General features: G+C 33.7%; 1 protein-coding gene across 1 annotated transcript in view; it reads right to left on the reverse strand.

Moving 5' to 3' along the window:
- Window positions 1–2,093: 2,093 nt before the first annotated feature.
- Window positions 2,094–20,133, reverse strand: part of LOC149791400 (transient receptor potential cation channel subfamily M member 3-like) — a 59,997-nt gene continuing 41,957 nt past the window's right edge. The window contains exons 8-12 of the mRNA XM_089971349.1: window positions 14,875–14,982; window positions 13,382–13,413; window positions 7,177–7,375; window positions 2,846–2,974; window positions 2,094–2,108 (exon numbers count right to left, since the gene is read on the reverse strand). Of these exons, the coding sequence (XP_089827475.1) occupies window positions 2,094–2,108; window positions 2,846–2,974; window positions 7,177–7,375; window positions 13,382–13,413; window positions 14,875–14,982 (483 nt within the window). The remainder of the gene's footprint in view (window positions 2,109–2,845; window positions 2,975–7,176; window positions 7,376–13,381; window positions 13,414–14,874; window positions 14,983–20,133) is intronic.

Genomic DNA, 20,133 nt, shown 5'->3' on the forward strand with positions numbered 1-20,133 from the left:
TAATATCCCAACCAAACTTAAACTGACCTCACCTTTATATGTAATACGCAAACATACTCAGGGTGACAATTTTCAGCATGTTCATATTCGATTTTATAGGAAACACGTTTTTCTTTATTTTTTTTATAAAATGGTTTTAAAATTGCAAATTACAAATGAAAGAACATTCAATTTCTAAACTAAAATTCTTAGAGAATATATAGCTTCTACTTGAGAAGAGTATTGTTTATTTATTGTTCGGCCTTGTCCAATATTGAGGCGAAGAGTCCGATTATGACTTTTGTGATTCAACTATTTCTCATGTACTTGCAAACAACAAAAACATTGTTAATGTGTTAATTTCGGTCTTCAGTTTTGCCCATTTATGTAAAGGAGTATATGCGTTAAACAAATTTGCAATGTTTCAGAGTGCAAACGGGTTTAGATTTCAACGATACACAATTGATATGTTCGATATGCAATCGTATTTGGCCATTATTATACTTAAATTATCTTGTCTTCTCACCTAGTAAAGCATTGGAGTTTTAATGCAAAAGTCATTGGCATTGACATTTTTCGATACCCACCCTGGCCAGCCGGGGCGGCTGCATGAGTATTTCCGTTAGAAAGACCATTGTTTTCTATTTCACGATCATGATATAGCAAAACACAAATTATATTGCTAGTAATAGCATGCAGATCGAGTTAATGGCAGTTATTCTAAATGTTTTGTGTTACATTGTTTCTGCTCGTGTTTATTTTACTCATAATGGCTTCATTTTATGTTGTTTGTTTTAATTTAAACAAGCAATAATTATTTTTAATGATATATTTTTATTTGTTTGACAGGAGAGACTTGCAACAGTACCTATAATGTGAGGTACAGTGGCTTTAATTGCTATACTTCAACACAAATATAATTTCTTTCCTACCATTAAATCTGTAACTTCTGCTTTAACAAAACGATCGAATATGAATACATTGCAATTATATCGAATATCAACAATTTAAATATTGCCATATTTGTTTAGCTATTATTTCAAAGTACACATGTGTGGTGAGACATAGACCTATATCAGTATTTTGTACATGTTGTAGAACGTTGCAAAATCATACTGTGTGTCACTATTAGCATAGGCACAAAAGAGGACTGCCCAAATATATAATAGAGACGAATGGAAACATATATAATATTCATAGCATTTAATATGAGCGGTATGTTTTCTAATATGTTTTCAAGGTTGTGCTATATCAATCAACAAAAACGAATAATTCTCGATTTCACACAAAGCCAGTAGTGTTTAAGATATCATGGTATCTCTTTATTCCACTAGGGGCCCCGAGTGGCCGAGTGGTCTAAAGCGCTCTTCGTTACGGATCACTGCCATCTCACCTCTGTCTGCGGCGGTTCGAGTCTAGGATTCAGCCAATGTGGCTATGTGAGAAAGCTTGCCAGTAGCTTCTCGTGGGTCGGTGGTTCTTTCCGGGGTTTTCTCGGGTTCTTCCTCCACCATTAATACTGGCCGCCATGTATAGCCTATCGTGTGCTGAAAAATGGCGTTAAACCCCACAACAACAACAACAACAACATTATTCCACTAAAAGAAAGTAAAGACATATTTATTTAGGACGCTTATAAATCCATTAAGTAGGACAAAGGCTAATGTACGAAGAACAATTTTTTTTGAAATTCCCGATACAAATGACAGTGAAGGCGGTCATACAGAATGTCAGCTTTTAAGAAGCATATAGTGTCCCTCTAAAACAAAAATATGGAATTCTTTGTTAAGAAAAAAGCTAAAACAAATATAAATATGACAGTTTATTGGCATATCAATTTTCCTAAACTGCCATTCCAGATAGTTTGAAAAAAAAAACCTGTTTCAAATGACACAATACATAACGCACATACTTCACTGAAACGTTTTGCACCAAGGATATGCACAGGGTAAATATTATGGCCTGATTGGCAGTACATTGAAATAATATGGTGCACATACATTATTTAGCGGTTGCAAGCACTGACAAGAGTCTTTGAAGCTTAAAAAAGCTAGCTATAATTCACTGTTTCTTTCATATAATAGTCTGACTTTCAGCATATCTAAATAATATATTTAAATTCCACATCTCTACAAGAAAAATTGTATATTAAAATAACAAGCTGTGCATGCATCTCAATATACAGATGAATAGTATTAATATTATAATCAATTATTCAATCAGCTACATTTTCGTTTCTTTCCATCTCCTGTGTTGCAGGACATTGGCTTTCCATGTGAAATTTGTGTCAAACTTTGCATAAAAACTACACATGTTTGAGATTTGAAGAATATGAATTTTTAGAGAACAAACAGTTACATTAGGGATCATTACTAAAACCCAAAATTATCTTTGGACATTGGAAAAGTTATCACATGCGTTAGAATTTGTACACAAATTAGACAGTGAAAAGAGAAAACGTTGTACGAGATCTTGAACAGGTCTTAGATATTGACCAAATATTAGCACTAGGATTGCCCTATTGTTATCAGATACGTTTGTGTTTGTGCTTGGTTTAACCGCTGTTAATAATATATTACCACTTACAATAGAGAATATTACTATACATAAAGCGCATAGCCGGTCTGTAATCGTCAATGAATGCATGTATACTATTCACAAAGTGGGTAATGTCCCGTAAAAATAAATATTTGCCTATATATGTTCATTGGTGTAAACACGAAGCTATATATTTTATGCTTTCTTTTTAACTGGAACTCCAGACTACAGAGTATTTCCCTCTTACACAGATATTGCTGCTTGTATGCACTTTTTAAATCACATACTAAAAACATTACACAGGATATATATGGTAAAGTGCACAAACCTGTATGATCTCTCCAATGAGGAAGGAAGTTACCCACACAAAAAGAATAATTTCTAGTGCTGAAATCTTTGGCTCCAGCGTACTGATCACAAAGTAGATGTACAGGCTGAGAAAGGCTATGAAGAATTTCTGAAATGAGACAGAATCTTGTTAATGTGTTTATTGCAAAGAGGTGCTTCTCGCCTTTACTTAAAATCTCAGAGCTACTATATATTCCTTTCATGTTGGCTTTTTATTCTGCATTCAGCAAACTACAAAATAAAAGTGTCACAATTGATTGTATTCGATTTATAAAAAACTGAAATGAATGTCGTTTATAATGAAGGAACTATACGCAAAGTCGGACGTTATAATAACACTCTCATTGCAATAGTATCATCTTTCATATGGTTTTAAACGTGGGTACCACTTTCATGAAATAAGATCTTAGTGTGGATGTGTTCAAGTAATAAAACGGTTCATGGAAACAGATATTGATAATTGAAAAGTGCCTTCTTCCGTTTCAAATGTGTGTATCTACCTGCATCAAAACACACACATGCAAAAGCAAATATATAAAGTGTCCGTAATTATGAAAGTTCTGACAAGAATTAATTTCAACTCACAGTAACAATTAGTTTTATGTAATTTCTTTAAACTTATTTTCCCAAAACGTTTTGAAAATCGATCATTTCAATATGATAAGGGAATATACTTTATTTAGATCTATAATATTAAAGAACTACAAAAGAGCTCGAGTATAGCATAAAGGACGTTCATAATAGAACGTTATGGCATAGACTAAAATTCGTTTGAATTTTAATTGTAATGATTCTCTGCATATACAGATGCAATTTTATCAATATGCCTCATTAGGTATGACATGAAATCAAATGCTTTCTAAACCAATTTTCGACACGGTCATCTCAATAATAATAATAATAATAATAATAATAGTAACAATAATATTAACCCGTTGATTTACAGAGGTTTGACAAGATTTATTGCATGGAACTATTCCTCATTTTGTCTATAATATATGCATATTTGCATGCATATTCGTAGTAATTAGTGGCACACAGAATACATAAAGGCAAATATCATTATTAATTCGTTCATTAGAAAACAAAAATGCCCTCCCAAACAATTCACAACCTCATACTTGAAAAGAAAGATAAATAAAATTTAAAATGCGCTAAATTTATATAAGTGATTTATTTATTTAAGTTGGTTATTTAACGTTGTACGAGAACATGTTCCATTTAGTAATATTGTGTATATACAGTACTTAAATAGAGAGGTAACAAGTAGTTGGTTTGAAAATGTATACTTTAAGTTATACTATCAAACATGTTTGACTATATTGTCCATTGAATAGGTTCGTAGTTAAATGCATTTATAGTCACACTTTCTCTAATTTGTTTTGGTATACTTTTCAATATTTGTGGCATAAAATATTGAAAATGCATTTAGTATTCTTTATTAGGTTTAAAAATGGAACGATAGCTGAAACTAATCTTAAACTGGATGTGTCGCATTGCTAGAAATAGTTCCTTGCAATGTAATTCTACAGTGTATTTAAATCATTGCGCATAAGGCTAGTTTTCTTAAAATAGAATGTGTTCACTTACCATTTTACTGCATTTTTCATGTTTTGGATTATCGTAGAAGGGCCTGCGCATTATTTTGCATCAGGAATAATTTGCAGATATTCTTGTCAGAGTAAAGAAAAGTGATCACAAATATGTAACCACCATTTCCATGACAACAAGCAGAATAGTCTTTAGAACATTGTTATTTTTTGCAGATAAAAATTATTGTAAGTGGAACAAAGCAATTCGTTTGAGTTAAGCCCAGTCATAGAGGAGAAAATTTGTTGACATATCATTGTGTTCAATAATAATGATTAAACCATCACTGTTCCAGATCATTTGCAAGTGTGTAATCAGCGGAAACGTATCATTGAAGTCAGATTTTACTCAATGTACAAAACGTAAAACACATTTATTTAGGTAATCAGAACAGTATACAAGTATGGTTTAGTTTTTTTATAAGAAAAGGTCGTAAAGGATCCGTGATGTAGGAGACGATGACTTTTTCAAAATTATGCAACACTAAAATAAAATAAAATGGAACAATTTTCACTTTGTCATTAGCATCAGCGTAGATGTGGTCACGTTTGAGATTTGCGTACGCTGTAGACATAATATCTACATTAGTTATTATGGAGTATATGACATTCCTCAAAACTGCAGCACTACCCAGGATGGTTGGCTCTCCATTACAGCAATCCAGATGCAAAAAGTTAATTTTCTGTTCTGGGAATAACACTACAATATCTTAAGTGAATTCTGAGCAACAGTCGGATCCAGTTGTACAAGAATTACCCTTATAACCACGAATTATAGTTGTATTACGCTTAGCCTTCTCTCAGATAATGAGATTAACCAAGACTGCATTAAATAAAGAAAATACAAAATAGTCCACTGTCAGTTGGACGTTAAATACAGAATTTTCTTATTCGTTTATATAATTTCTCTGCGGATCTACAATTTGAATGTATGAAAGGACGTATTAAGTTGACGCGGTCTAATGCTCTAACCCCAATGAGCTATCAACAAATTTTCTTTGAGTACCCAAAAACCCACCAGCACTGCCTCAGGATATGGCAAGTATTGACTGGGGGTATTGCTATGATATAACATAAACTCTCTTGTCATCATAATTTGATCAAATTGCATGTACTGCATCAAACGTCGCACACCGGATGATCATTTAGATCAAAGAGATATACTTTTACTTGCCAATGCTTTAACTTTATGCATTAGACTAGTTATGGTAGACATTCCATCTACATGTCATAAAATATACTTTGGAAACATTTTTTGGCAACCTTTCATACTGACATGAATTTATGGGCCCCCACTTATCTAATGGATGCTCAGGTAGTATATTAGATTATAACGTGTGAAAACTATTTTTTCTCCCTCATTCTTTGGGATCTTTCCTTTGACCTATGGTCTGCAAAATCGATAGGATGCGCTTTTATGTAGGGGGCACACAGTTCATAAAATGTACGTATGTTTTGTGGCACAGGTCCAATCAATCTCCAAAACAATGGTTATTACGCACTGAATGCTAGACATCTACAACATTGCGCCAAGTGGCAGCAAACATAAAAATGCCTAGGAAGTACTTCATTATTTCATTAAGCTCTGGTGACATTTCCATGGACCTACGTTGACGTTTGGTCAAATTATATTTTAATGAACTTAATGCCAAAACCAGGGAATATCATAATAATATTAATATTAACAAAATGATGTAGCAAAATAGGTAACTTAATTAGTTTCATGAACTTATCTAACTTGCGCTCTTCTATTGTCTATAGTAAATACAGTATAAATAGCGTAATCTGATACAAATTATTGACTTCGAATAAAAGTTATTGAATTATTCTCATCTGAAAATCAATCAACGTTTAGACATATAAGAATAAGCACAATTCAGAACATAAATATATTAAATTTAATGTTTTGAAAATACAATCAGTGAAAACGAAAAGCAGCAGATATCTATATTACTCTGAACTGTCCGAATATCTTATCTGCATTCATGATTTACTCATCTACCACGATGAGTAGCTTAACAGCGTGAAAAACTACGTACCTCAGAAATGGAAGATTTGACAAAGAAAGTACTAGAATATTCATGAACAACTTTATACTTTGCAAACACACATGTTAGCACTTTAACAAAAATTGTGTTTAGTTTAAATTACGATGAAAATATACATAACACTGTCCGAGAAGTTTTTGAAAACAAATAAAGCAATGTGGCCACGTATTTTGAAATTATTTGTTACTTTTAGCGTACAAACGGTTCCCTCTGAGTAGGTCGGCGTAGGGATAATATTCACAAATTGGAAAGTAAATTTCCAGATAGCAGATTCGCTTCTTTAGCAGCTTAGGTGCAGAGTGCAAGGACCTACATAATTTCTTAATATTTTTAACAGAGAGCATCTGCATGCAAATATTAATAAGGTTGTGAAAGCACTACAAAGCAGCTATAATAAATATATGCAATGCGCCTTCCTGTCATATTATAAAAAGTGAGCAATGGAGGCAGGACCAGTGGAGGTATAGTGATTAGCGTGCCGAGCACGTGACGAAAAGGTTGCAGGCTCGAAAATAATTGTCTTGATGCTAAATAATATATTGCAGATTTTGTGTATGTGCCTAATACAGTATGATGCTGATGTTTAAATGCGTCGTTTCAAGTATTAAATTGCATAACAATGTACACGCGTACAGTCTGGATAATAAATTGCACATTGGATATTTGAAACTTACAACATTATACATAAATATAATGATGGGTGCGTTATAGAAAGTTGTGACTTTCTCCCATGCTGTGAGGACTCTCTTGCCATTTGTTGTTCTATTTGAATTGCCATTTGCTTGGTGTATGTTTTCATTTGCTGCATTTGTATCTGGTTTGTAATTCACTTGCTCGGATGTGCCATTTATCAAGTTGTTTGGATCTACTTTGCTGAAATAAAGAAAAACATTTGTAAGGGTTTTCGAACACTTCGTCTATATTTTAAAATTTTGAATGATGGATACCTATTTTGCAATGTTATATCATTCTTGTGTATTTATAACACTATATGCGATTGTTAGAGAGCATGGAGACTTTGTCAATCCCAAATGCACGCACCCAATATTGCCTGTCTGATCTGAAACATTGCTCATATTGTAAAACCATAATTTCTTGTACAGACATCATATTTAACATTCACCACAAACTTTGAGATGCAAACCTAAGATTGTATGTTCTTCATATTGATCTTACACATTTTTCATAAATGTTCTATAAATGGCGCCTGTTAATCTTGTCGTGTCACAAACTCTTGCCGGCGACATTGCCATTGGGTTTATTGTAACACTGACATTTAGTAGGTGGCCATGACCATGCTAGAAAATGTCAAATTAAAATTTCATTACAAGATCTCCACAGGTTCAAAAGTTAAACAAGGTCATATATAAAGATCATATAATTAAATTGTCCCATTGACCTTGACCTTAAGGCAGATAATGTATCATAAGAACTTCAAACAGTCTGCTCCTGATGAATTTATGTCATATATTAATCTCATATTTCTTGCCAATATGTTTGATCAGCACAAGTATGTATAAATGTCCATGAATGTTGAATTTATTTGTGAACTGATCGTATAAACCTATCCTGAGTAATAATGGGAATAAGACACTCTCTTTCTTTATATATTTTTACAGTTCCTCCATATACATTCAATATTTTAAAAACATAACAGGTCTGGTCAAAATGTTAGACGTCATAGTTGACTGATTACTGATAATCTCAGCTAACGTGATAGAAGATCAGCATGTGGATCTGGCCTGTATCATATTCAACCAAAATCATTAAAAAAAGCATATTTAATACGTTTATCATACTCTTTTATAATTACATTCGTTCAAATCAGACTAGCAAATGCAAGATCACATAATGAATATGCACAGGTTTCATTCATAAACAAATAAAGCATTATGTACGCGTTTCTCTTGTGTTAGTATATCTGTTACATCTTTGTATTCAAAATGTAATTTATATAATTTACAAATATTAATGTCTGGAATTGAGTTTTAACTAGGAAAGTTTTATAATGACCATCTCTGATATATTTTGTATTTAACATTGTTAATATTAACTCCTTTTTTTAAAATCCAAATAGTACTATTGACAAAAGAATTAAAGCATAGCTCATAATAATATATGATCATACCATAACATTGTTATCGCCATTTATTAAGTTTCATGTTAGGTAACGGTCACTTACAATTAGTACATAACACTGACATCATACATCTGCAAAATTAAAATTGAAATTTGATTCCAAAGCAATATCCCTAGTACTTATTATAAGTTTTCTTTTACCGTGCTTAGTATTGTCAAATGAAAAATGGCATATAATCCCATAAGCAAAATATATTTAAATTAGTTCCAGTGTCGATGTCCCGAAACGTCGATTGCCCCTTGAATAACTGTAGTTGCTGGATCAACGGTGCGTTGTAATAACTGTTCAGGATAGTAAACATTTTAATTCTAGCAAAGATCACATTACACTTGCATGATCAAATACAAAATTAATTTCATGTTGCCTTTTACTTCTGATTCATCCTGAGATTCAACAAAAATATGTCTTGGTAATTGTTGCATTTTGGTAATTTTCCATATTTGTATTTCATTCATAACAGCTAACTTGTTCTAATATACTTTTATCTGTTTAAAATATCTTTTTATGCCAACTTATCTATGTTTGTGATTCTAGCCATTGAGAGCCACATTTCAATATGTGACATTCATAACCTAATCAGGTTAAATTTAACTTCATTGAATCGTTCACACCCTGATTGGTTAGTGGGTTTAGATATTAACAAACATTATGAAGTTATTCCATTAGTTATTTGCCTTCATTTACATTTCAAGATATTGTAGGAGACAAATGGTTTATCGCTATTGTGCTTATAATATTAAATGAATTCAGATTATATTCATTAGATTAAGATTTAAAGGCACCATATATCAATTATGTTTATATATTAGCTACTAGTGTCTGCACACAAATTTTTTGTTAATTGAATCTCCAGCAGTTTTGTTTGTTTTTCTGGTTTGGTCAATATACCATTTAATAGTACCATCTTTGTCTTCAACTGGACCTTTAATATTTTAATAAAATTATTGCTCATATTTAATGTTCTTGATGACGTAGCATTGATTTCTTATTTCATACCTTAACTTGATAAGATTTAATATCAACCTCGACCAATTTGTTGATACACAACTTGTATTATTAACTTATTAATATTTATAACAATATTAAAAGTTAAAATTGAAAGTGCTTGAAACGTTTTTGCTCTGTTGCAAGTGTATGCTCGTAAAATAAGTCCCAGAAAAGAGTAAGAGACAACAAGCTTTGTAAAATGTAACACATAATTTATTTCCCTAGAATACAAAGTGAAAATGAGAAAAATTAACTTACACTACTGCGAATTAAATCCCAAAATACTCCAAGATTTAAAGACACAAGTACTAGTAATTTAAAGTCCGAAGTAAAATACAGTAAAATTTCCGACAACATTCAAAACCTGAAGGAGATGACATGTCTTTTATAGCTTATATAGTGTCGATGCGTCAACAGTATTTTTTTGAATGACAGTAATACAAATCCGGGTTTGAATTTAGTATAATTTCCAGTGAATGTCTTTATCCAAGAATTTTATCAGAGCACTTTTGTATTTCCAGAGAAAATAATCACTTGAATTCAATAATTTGAACATGAAAGATTCCAGCCGAAAACTACTGGTCACAACTTATAACATGAAACTTGTAAGTAATACATGTTACAGCACGAAATATGAAGTCCTCACAGTTACAATTTATCTCTACTTGACCTCAGATTACTATTTACATTTTCTAAAAACAACTATTACCTACTGAAAAATAACCTTCCAGAATGATTAAATATTTACAACACAATAGTCTGGTTTTTTTAGTATTCAGTAAGGAAATTCCAAACCATTGACCAAACCAAACATATTTACTTCTTCGATTAATAATAAGCCTGATATTAAGCTCAATCATAGAGAGAATAATTTAATTATGTATTATTTGTTTACACTGAATAATAAAAATTTCAACTTGGGTTAAGCATAAATGACCTCAGTTTTGAACAAGGTCAAGTCCAACCTACAGTCTTACATTACAATAGCATGTACTAAAATATCTAAAACATAACTAACAAAAAGTTAAATTAAATATACTTAGCAGTTGTTCCGTATTTGTTCTATATCTAAGTATATTTTCATCAGATGTCATTGTATTCACATGATTTTATTCTCAACAGGTTCTATATGGGTTATACTCATGGCTGAATTGCTTCAACTATAGTAAGCCTGTTTAAGAAATACATGCTGGGGACTTGAAGTAATATAGCATAGTATATTCTGTCAAATGTCGCATACGAGTCAGTAGTGTGAGGAATTTAACCTTGTTGCTATCCAAAGCAGCGAGAATCAATATATCGTACAATTAATATTTTCAAAATAGATATTGTAGCAAACAGTTTGAATGTCAGCTTCACACAATTTTCATTTATTGCAGATAAACATCAGTACACATGTTTTGGTAAACAAAATCATGGCATAGCGCTTAACAAGAGTATACTCAACAATCGTTGTGGCAGAAATAATAGATGTGCAACCAGCACCATTTTCGCTTAGTACTTGCTGACAAACCCATGTCATCATGCCATAATCATCGTATATCCAAGGTGTGTAGTGGTAAGATTTGTACTAGTCGTCATGACAACCATACTGGATTCACCTATGGCACCATTTTCAGCTAAGGTAAATCAATTATCATAAGAAGTCTTTTGGTGAAATCAAAATCTTCCACATAGTAATTTCCATTCGGTAAGAGTAGCAATAACAAGTTCTTGTATTGGCTGTTGTGTCCGCCATATTAGACGTCATGTCTGCATCATTTTAATTTAAGACCAACCGGATGTCATGAGAACTCTTATGGTAAAAACCCCAAATCAATATGACGTTATGTTTATGTAGATTTCTGATGATAAGATTTGTAAGATGGTTGCCATAGTGGATGCCATATCAACAGCATTTTAATTTTGGACTAGCCACAAACCATCAAAACTTGTGCAAGCCACATACTGATTCAATCATTCTTTCAGAAGCAGTGGCTATAAAAAGATTTTCAAGATGACCAATGTGACGGTCACATTGAACGTCAGTGCAGCACTATTTCCATTCAGGATGAGTCAGACACGAAAAGAAGGCCGTTACGAAAACAATATGTTGACAGAACGATCCATTCCTGAGGAGTAACGATAACAATATTTTCAGCTGGCTAAAGTGATGATTATAATTAATATTAGATCGGCGGCAAAATAGGACATCACAAAGGTACCGTTTTCTTTTAAGACCAACTTGTAATTGATTAGAGGAAAGCCTGTGCTGATATCACTATCAATTCAGAATAAGTAACAGTAACACAATTTTCAAGATGGTTGTCTTGTCGGCTGTGCTGCTGGTCAGATATGCACGGTCGTGATTCCGGACTAAATGTATATCGTAAGAGATCTTTGAAAGATGGATCCCAAGATTATCCGGTAGGCATCTATGGTAAAAATATGTTTTTCATTTAGGACCATCTTGGCCATGTGACCAATGTGTGTACGTTTCAGAGCAATCATCCAAATAGCTTAAGAGGAAGCAGTTGTGACATCAAAGTTGTGCTGACGAATGGATAGTCATACGACGGATGACGGACAACAGACCAACCTATATGCTCTTCTGGTTTATAACAAGTATAGTTAAACAATTAGGTCAGTGACGAAGCCCAACGACACACTAAATCAGTACAAACACCACAACCAACAACTGCAGTAGCACCCAGAAACTGAAGAAAACACCATTTGGAACTAGCAATAATAACCACCTAAATTTGTTTGAAATAAATTTTCATAACTCATATATTTGTGAATTAGTTCTATGTGTATGTAAACAATTATAATAATAATGTAAACATATTTTTTAAATTGTGAAACATCCGGTTGTAAACATTCTGTGTAGAGAACTAGAAATAATAAATAGTACAAAGCGTAATATCACATTAAAAATGGCAGTTGAAGTATATACATGGAACTAAGTGGAACTAAATCTAGTACGTACACTACCAACCTTTGGAATTAAAAGTGTCTGTTGAAAATGTCATAAATTTAACCTCTAACCGGATTAATATATTGAAGTAAACTTAGAAAATATTTAATTTAATTTGAGGTTTGGCTATACAACACTATCAAAAGAATTTACATTTAACTTAGGATGGATCATTATAGAAATCAATTTAATTCATGTTGCATGTGGTCTGTATTAGTTGCATTTTATTCTGAAAAAAGTGATACAAAATGCACAATAAAATACAAACTTCATATTGTCATTTTTAAGCTGAAAAACGTAAATACCGATATATCAATTAGGGTTTCTTGACGGGAAAATGTTCTATATCCCTACAAATCTTCAAGGGAAAAGAAATAATATTGACATGCATCTAATATCCCAAAAAAATCAATTCGCCTTAATTACTGATAGCTCAGACGTTTTATATAATTAGTGGCAGACATGTGGGCTAAACCAGTTTCAAGAAGATGTTTGCAAACTTTAATACTAATATACTTTGGAAAATCATATTACTGGTTTGTAAAGGAATTGAATCTGCATAACATCAATATGTATATTTTCCTCTCAAGGTCAATACCACAATATTAGTTAAAGCTGTATGTAAATTTACAGATGAATACAATGATTGTCAATAAAAGAATGTGCTTCTTTGATACCTAAAATGTGGCTATTTATTGTTGATCATGAACTAATTAATAAAGGAAAAGATGTGTCAAGACTCGTTGTTAAAATTAAGAATGCATACAATATGGAAGTACCGAAGAAGACTATTTACCGTAGTTTTGATGAACGACAGCAAGATAACTTCTGGATTACACACATCCGTTGATACATGCAATTAGAAATTAACGCGAATATGAACATATATACTTAAAGCAATTAATAGAGCATGCAAATAGTTTCTCATAAGATTAAACAAAGCCATACTTAAACACAAAACGCGATGAGTAGAAATATAACATTTAGATTCCAAGATTTACTTAGACCTATATGCCCAAGTTTCTGTGGTGAATACAAAGGGTGCAGTATATACTGTAAGGACGTTTTTGTGTATTGTACAAAACAAGATCAATTGCAATAACATCACTAACAAGGAAACATGGTTTGTATAGTTGCTTTACTTTGTTACTAACACAAAGTCTTAAATTCTATTGGTTGGACGCTCAGTCAACTTTGCACTTAGCACCTGCGTTTTGTTTAGAATAGATGAATAACTCGTGTAAATCTTGTAAGTGACTCATTTTGAATACCTGGACGGAGCTAGCGCAAAAAATTTTTGAAATTTAACACAAAGGTCAGGGCCTGCAAGTCGAGCCTACAATCACAAAATTCCAAGAAATCCATTGACGTTGATCCCAATGTTAAACATTTGAGTGAACATCATGAAAATTCAACTGTCATGACTAAAAATGTGTCATTGTAGGTATGAAAAAAATTTAAGCAGTGATTTAGGCAGAATAAGCAAATGAAACAATACTTGAGCCAAGCCCTTATTGATAACTTGATATGACTGTGACTTTGATAGGTTGTAGGACAAACATGCATGCTACAGAATGAGTTGTTTTAGGTTTAATAACTAAGATCAAGTGTTTAGAAATCTATTTAGGGTTTAAGAAATATAAGCAAATGTAAATGCTTTACCAAAAGTCTTAACACAAGTTCTGCCCAATTGTTACAGTCTGGAAAACAAGTGCATTACGGTAAAAGGTGCAAGTAAGCATATTGCCAAATGAATTGCCGAAACATCGAACTGATACACCTCAAGCAGAATAACGATCAATCAAGTCGTGGGTAATCGTGTATCGAGATTGATATCAATGATTTTGTGAAATGCTATACAAATAATTTAAAGTATAATTATTCGTTCAAAATTGATTCCTGCAATTGATGCAAAACGCTGGAAAACAAACATTGTTATGCTTATAAAGCTGCATGTTAAAATCTGATTTTTTTATACATCATTGCTAAGATAAGCAGGTTGTGATATTACTACATGTAAATGATGCTGGAAGTTAAATGTATCACGGCCTTTACAATATAAATACGCATGCCAAATTTAGATCTAATATAATGTTGACAGACCGAGATCTAGGACAATAATTCCTATAAATGATGAGAAAATTCCAACAGTCCATATTACGATGACCTGCAAAAATAAACAAGAAGGTATGTGTAGATAGATGGAAATGTAATGAACGATGCTCAATCCATATTCATGTTAGCGCATATAAAATCTAGGAGTAGTTGATAAAATAGTAGTAATTCAACCTGCCGTTCCCGTAGCGTCGCATCAATACTTGAACTGAGCTGATCAGCTTTTTCCTGAAAGCGTGCCAAGAGCAGGATCAGAGGAGGAAATACCATACATGGCAGTAGCTGAAATTGGAATTATTATTAGATGTATCCCTAAATAATTAACTGCTTGCAATACATACATGCCCTTATGCAACTACCACAGCACCGTTACAATCATAGGCAAGATTTTGTTATCAGACCTATTTAGAAATACTGTATGGATTTATGTTGCATGCATATTAAAACAAAAAGGAATAAGAACATAGCCAACAATTTAACTCTGACTGCCAGATGACTTTGATCTTGTAAAATGATTACGACAATGACATTCGATTTAAGTTATAAAACCCGATTGCACCCAATAGAGACAGAAAATTGCGGTCCAAAATGTTTACAAAGTTAGAAAAAACTTAACTAGTCATACAAATACTATATGGCCATCAAAATATGCAAGCAACTGTGAATAGCAAATTACTTTGTTGTCCTCTAGTGGGTTTTTTGTTCACTTTTGCGTTCAGTTTTCTTCAAACTGTCAAGCTTGAACATATTCAGAAAATGTGTGTGTTGACAAAGATATATAATCAGAATATCTACATGTTCTTAAGCATATACCTACCAAATTACATTTTCCTACTTACTTAGTCGAACACATTAAAACGATTTTGCAAAGATTTGAATTACTGGTGCCATGTCTTGACAAGATAAGCAGGTTACCTACATGAAGATACAGTTATGCTAATGAGACTCTTATTTTGAAGCACATACCATTAGACCGTATCCAGCGGTCAAAGTCTCCCTTCAGCAAGCAGAGGAGTGGATCAACTTTAACTAAAGACAATCAAGATTTTGAAATGAACTTGACTTTGTACAAAATCTAATTGAGGAAAGGCATACATCCAGAAGAATGGGATACACTGTCAGTTTATATAGTTCATGCTCAATAGTTATCGCTCACACTGCTTGAAATTTAAAGACCGAAATTTAAACAATATTGCTGAGTACACTGCTGGTACGAATATGATAGGTTAGGTGAAACAAAGTACAACAGTAACAGTAATCACAAAACCTTGACTTTCAAAAACATGAACTGGACTATAGTACATATAACATTGACCAGCTAAATAAACATCAGTATACTCAAGTTCATCAAGGGGCCCCGAGTGGCCAAAGTGGTCTTCGTTACGGATCACTGCCATCTCACCTCTGTCTGCGGCGGTTCGAGTCTAAGATTCAGCCAATGTGGATACGTGAGAAAGCTTGCCAGTAGCTTCTCGTGGGTCGGTGATTCTTTCCGGGGTTTTCCCGGGCTCTTCCTCCACCATTAATACTGGCCGCCATGTATAGAGCCTATCGTGTGCTGAAAAATGGCGTTAAATCCCACAACAACAACAAGTTCATCAAACGCAGGTTCTAGTTATGCATTAATATGTGCTTGTAAAATATGTGCCTATAATGAGGACCAAAAGAGTTCCCAATACTGATACAAAGATTTTAATGTTTTTTGATAGCATCATGTTATCTGCTTATTTATAATTACATCAAATGATTGATTGATTAATTATTATTTTCACGGCGCACCAGCAAGGTCAGGCTATTTAGCGCCATAAAAATGGTTATATGCATGGTCATTGAAAAATGACAAAAGGTTTTATATCGACCAGCGATATCAAAACCAAATAGTTGAAAGTAAAACGTTAAGATGGTTAATGGCAATATATAAAGCTTCCCGATCAACAGGGAATGTAATTGGTGTATGTTAATAAAGACATATGAAGAGTTGTTGAAAATAAGAGAAGGAAAAATAATTACATAAAAATGCTCAAGGTGATGGCAAACAAGTTATAACTTAGAGTAATGTTCACTGCTTTCAAGAATTCTTTAATACAATTGATGTTTATTGTATGAAACAGTTCCTTCCTGTCATGCACATTATAATACTGATCACGCTGAGGTTGCAGGTCAATACACTCTATCATAAAGTGCTTAACAATGGTTCATTGCAATAAACGTACTCCGGTGGATCTTTGCCTTTTAGTATGTCTGAGTGGTTTATATGCGTATGACCAATTCGAATTCTTGCAATGACTACCTCCTCTCTACGGATGGTTCTGTATGAAGGAGTTCATTCTCCTGGGGTTAGCTTGATTTCTTGAAGTTTATGATTCACTGCTTCATTCCATGATGCATGCCACTTCTGACAAAAAGACTCGTTGATGATAGGTTTAAAATCAGTATAAGGTATTTTAAAGTCAGATGGTTCTTGAGTTACCTTTAATACCAACTAGGTAATCAGCAGTATACGATATTGTGAGAGTTACTCAGTTCAGTATTTTTGACGAGAATTTCGGTTAATAATGGGTTCTCGAGTTTTCTATTACGTAGTGACTGAAATACAGATAGGGGATCGGAGAAGATGACACTGTTTAACATACGTTTGTTTTTGATATATTGCTGAGCAAGAACTATTGATCTGATTTCAAAAGAAAAGATTGATATGCCATTTGGTAAGTGAACTTGTGTTGTGTTGTCGACTAACAAAGGCTGCAGCAGCGGTTTCCTCATCCTTTGATCCGTTGGTATAACTTCTTCTGTGGATTTTAAATTCGTGAGGAGTTCCAGATAAGAGTTGTGGAAGATGGAAGGGTTTGTCTCGGATTGTTTTCGATCGTGTAGCGTTAAAAGTATTTTTGGTTGTTTAAGTAACCAGGGAGGTGTTTTGGAGATGGACTTTTTCTGAATTTTGGAAAGGTCAATTTTGGTACTCTCAAGGCTGGATGATATTCTAATGACAAAGGAGGTATGGAGCTTGATTTATTTTCGTACAATGTTTTGTATTTGTGTTGAAAACAGCAGAAAAATGCAGGATTCAGAGAGTTTGTTCTTATTTTGAGAGTATACTGTGCGGAAAGCATTTCTCTACGATGTGATAAAGGTGATTAGTTCGCTTCATCGAGGAAGCTTTCACACCGGAATGTCTTAAATTCTCCAAGAGCTAGTGTTATTCTTTGACGATGAATTGGTCAAACATTTTCAAATATGACTTCCTAGCTGAACCATAAACAACGCAACCATAGTCCAGTTTGGAGCAAATAAACGTTCTATATAAGTGAGGATGACCTTTCTATCAGCACCCCAGTCAGTGTGCGCTACTACTTGAATACGTGGAGAGATTTCAAGCATTTAGCTTCAAGTTCTTTAGGTCTGGAATAAAGTCAATTTTCTGTCGAAGATAAGACCTAAAACTTTGTTTCCTCAACAGCTCGATGAGGTGTTTCGTCCAGCGTGAGTTTAGGTTCAGCATGATGTCTTCGTAACTGACAGAAATGCATAAATACCGTTCTGGATTTCGAGCATTGAAAATCGATAGTACTGGTCTAATTTTGAATCTTCTTGATATTTTGTTGTAGTTGTCTTTCAATTGTATGCATGTGCTATGATTGATAACATCTTAGAAAGTCATAAAGTTATAACGAGCCATCCACACCAGGAGCCAAACACTTGGTGATGCTATTGATTTTGATGTTGAAAAGCGTCAAAGATCGAATACTACCCTGGTGCACACCCATTTCTTGCTCGTGCATTTCTGAGAGGGTAGAGCCCACTCGTTCCAAGAATTGTATGTTTGAGAGAACATTTAATATTAAAGAGGGCAGACAGCCTTTTACACCCAGATCGTGCAGGTCATTTAGTATCCAGTACTTTCTTCTCGTGTCATAGGTATTTTCTAAATCAAAGAAAACCGCTACTAAATGTTCCTTCTTGATAAATGCGGTGCAAATAACTGTTTCCAGTCTAACCAGATGGTAATCGGTGCTCGGTCTAAAACGAAAGCCACTTTTAAAAGGAGATATTAAGTTGTTGGTTTCCTAGTATCATACAAGCCGAGAATTGATCATTCCTTCCATTGTTTTGCACACACAACGTGTCAGTGCGATGGGTCGATAGTTGGTAGGATCTGCCTTATCTTTACCTGGTTTGGGAAATGATGTTACCGTTGCTTCTTTTCAAATCTTAGATACATTACCAGTAATCCATTAATCATTGAACATTTTTAAAAGAGATGTCAATGATGATTCTGGAAAGTGTTTCAAAAACTGGTAATGTATTTCGTCAGGCCCAGCGGATGTATCATTGACCTTGTCTAAAGCCTCCATAAGCTCTAATAGTGAGAACACTTGGTTATAACTTTCTGAGTTGTTGGATGTGAATTTTAAACGTGACTTTTTTATTTGAGTTTTTTATCTTCGTAAGGCTTCTGAATAATTAGATGATCAGGAATTTTTAGAAAACTGTTAGCAAGAATATTTGCTATGTCACGTTTTGAACTAAAGTGTTTGTTATTCAGCTTCAGATGTCGGAGAGAATTGTGTTTTCTCTTTCCATTTATTTTGCGGATAGTGTCCCCAGCTTTCTTAATAGAGGAACGAGAGTTTAAAGAAAAAGCATAGTTCTTCCATGGTGCTCGTTTACTTTCTTTGATTGTACGGCTGGCTTTCGCCTGAAGAATACGGTGTTTACTTATATCTTCGGGCGTCATATGATTGATAACTTTTTCAGTCCTTCTCGGCTTTGTCTAATGACTTCCTTACATTCCTTAGTGACCCAAGGTTTTGGGGTTCCTTTACAGTTCGGTGAGGACTTGGGAATGGATTCTTCTGCAATCTCTATTAAAACAGATTGATAACTTTTTCAGTCCTTCTCGGCTTTGTCTAATGACTTCCTTACATTCCTTAGTGACCCAAGGTTTTGGGGTTCCTTTACAGTTCGGTGAGGACTTGGGAATGGATTCTTCTGCAATCTCTATTAAAACAGATGTAACGTTGAAGACTGTATCCTCAGTCAGCATAGTTTTACAGAGTGGTTCAGACTTATCCCAGTCGGCCTTCTTTATATTCCATTATAAAATTGCGTCATCAATTTGCCATGGATACACAGATGCTATACTCAGTAGATACAATTACGTATGATTGACCCGTAAAGCCATCGCCTTCTTGGGTCGGTAAAATTACCTCCTGATTGATCCGTTAAGCCACCGCCTTCTATGAAGTCTTCAAAGACTTGGGCAAGAGAAAGCTAAAGAGATAGACTGTAGGTGCAACGGTGGTATCAAGAGAGATACAAGGAGAACGATAAAGAAGGTGAGCAAGCAAGTAAAGACTTCCTAGGGCTCGGCGTGATCAGCCGATTTGTCGAGACCGGGCCCATCCCTATCACCCGTCTAGAAGAAGTGGA

Source organism: Sinohyriopsis cumingii, chromosome 9 (genome assembly GCF_028554795.1).
Source record: "Sinohyriopsis cumingii isolate HCF-2022 chromosome 9, ASM2855479v2, whole genome shotgun sequence".
NCBI lineage: Eukaryota > Metazoa > Mollusca > Bivalvia > Unionida > Unionidae > Sinohyriopsis > Sinohyriopsis cumingii.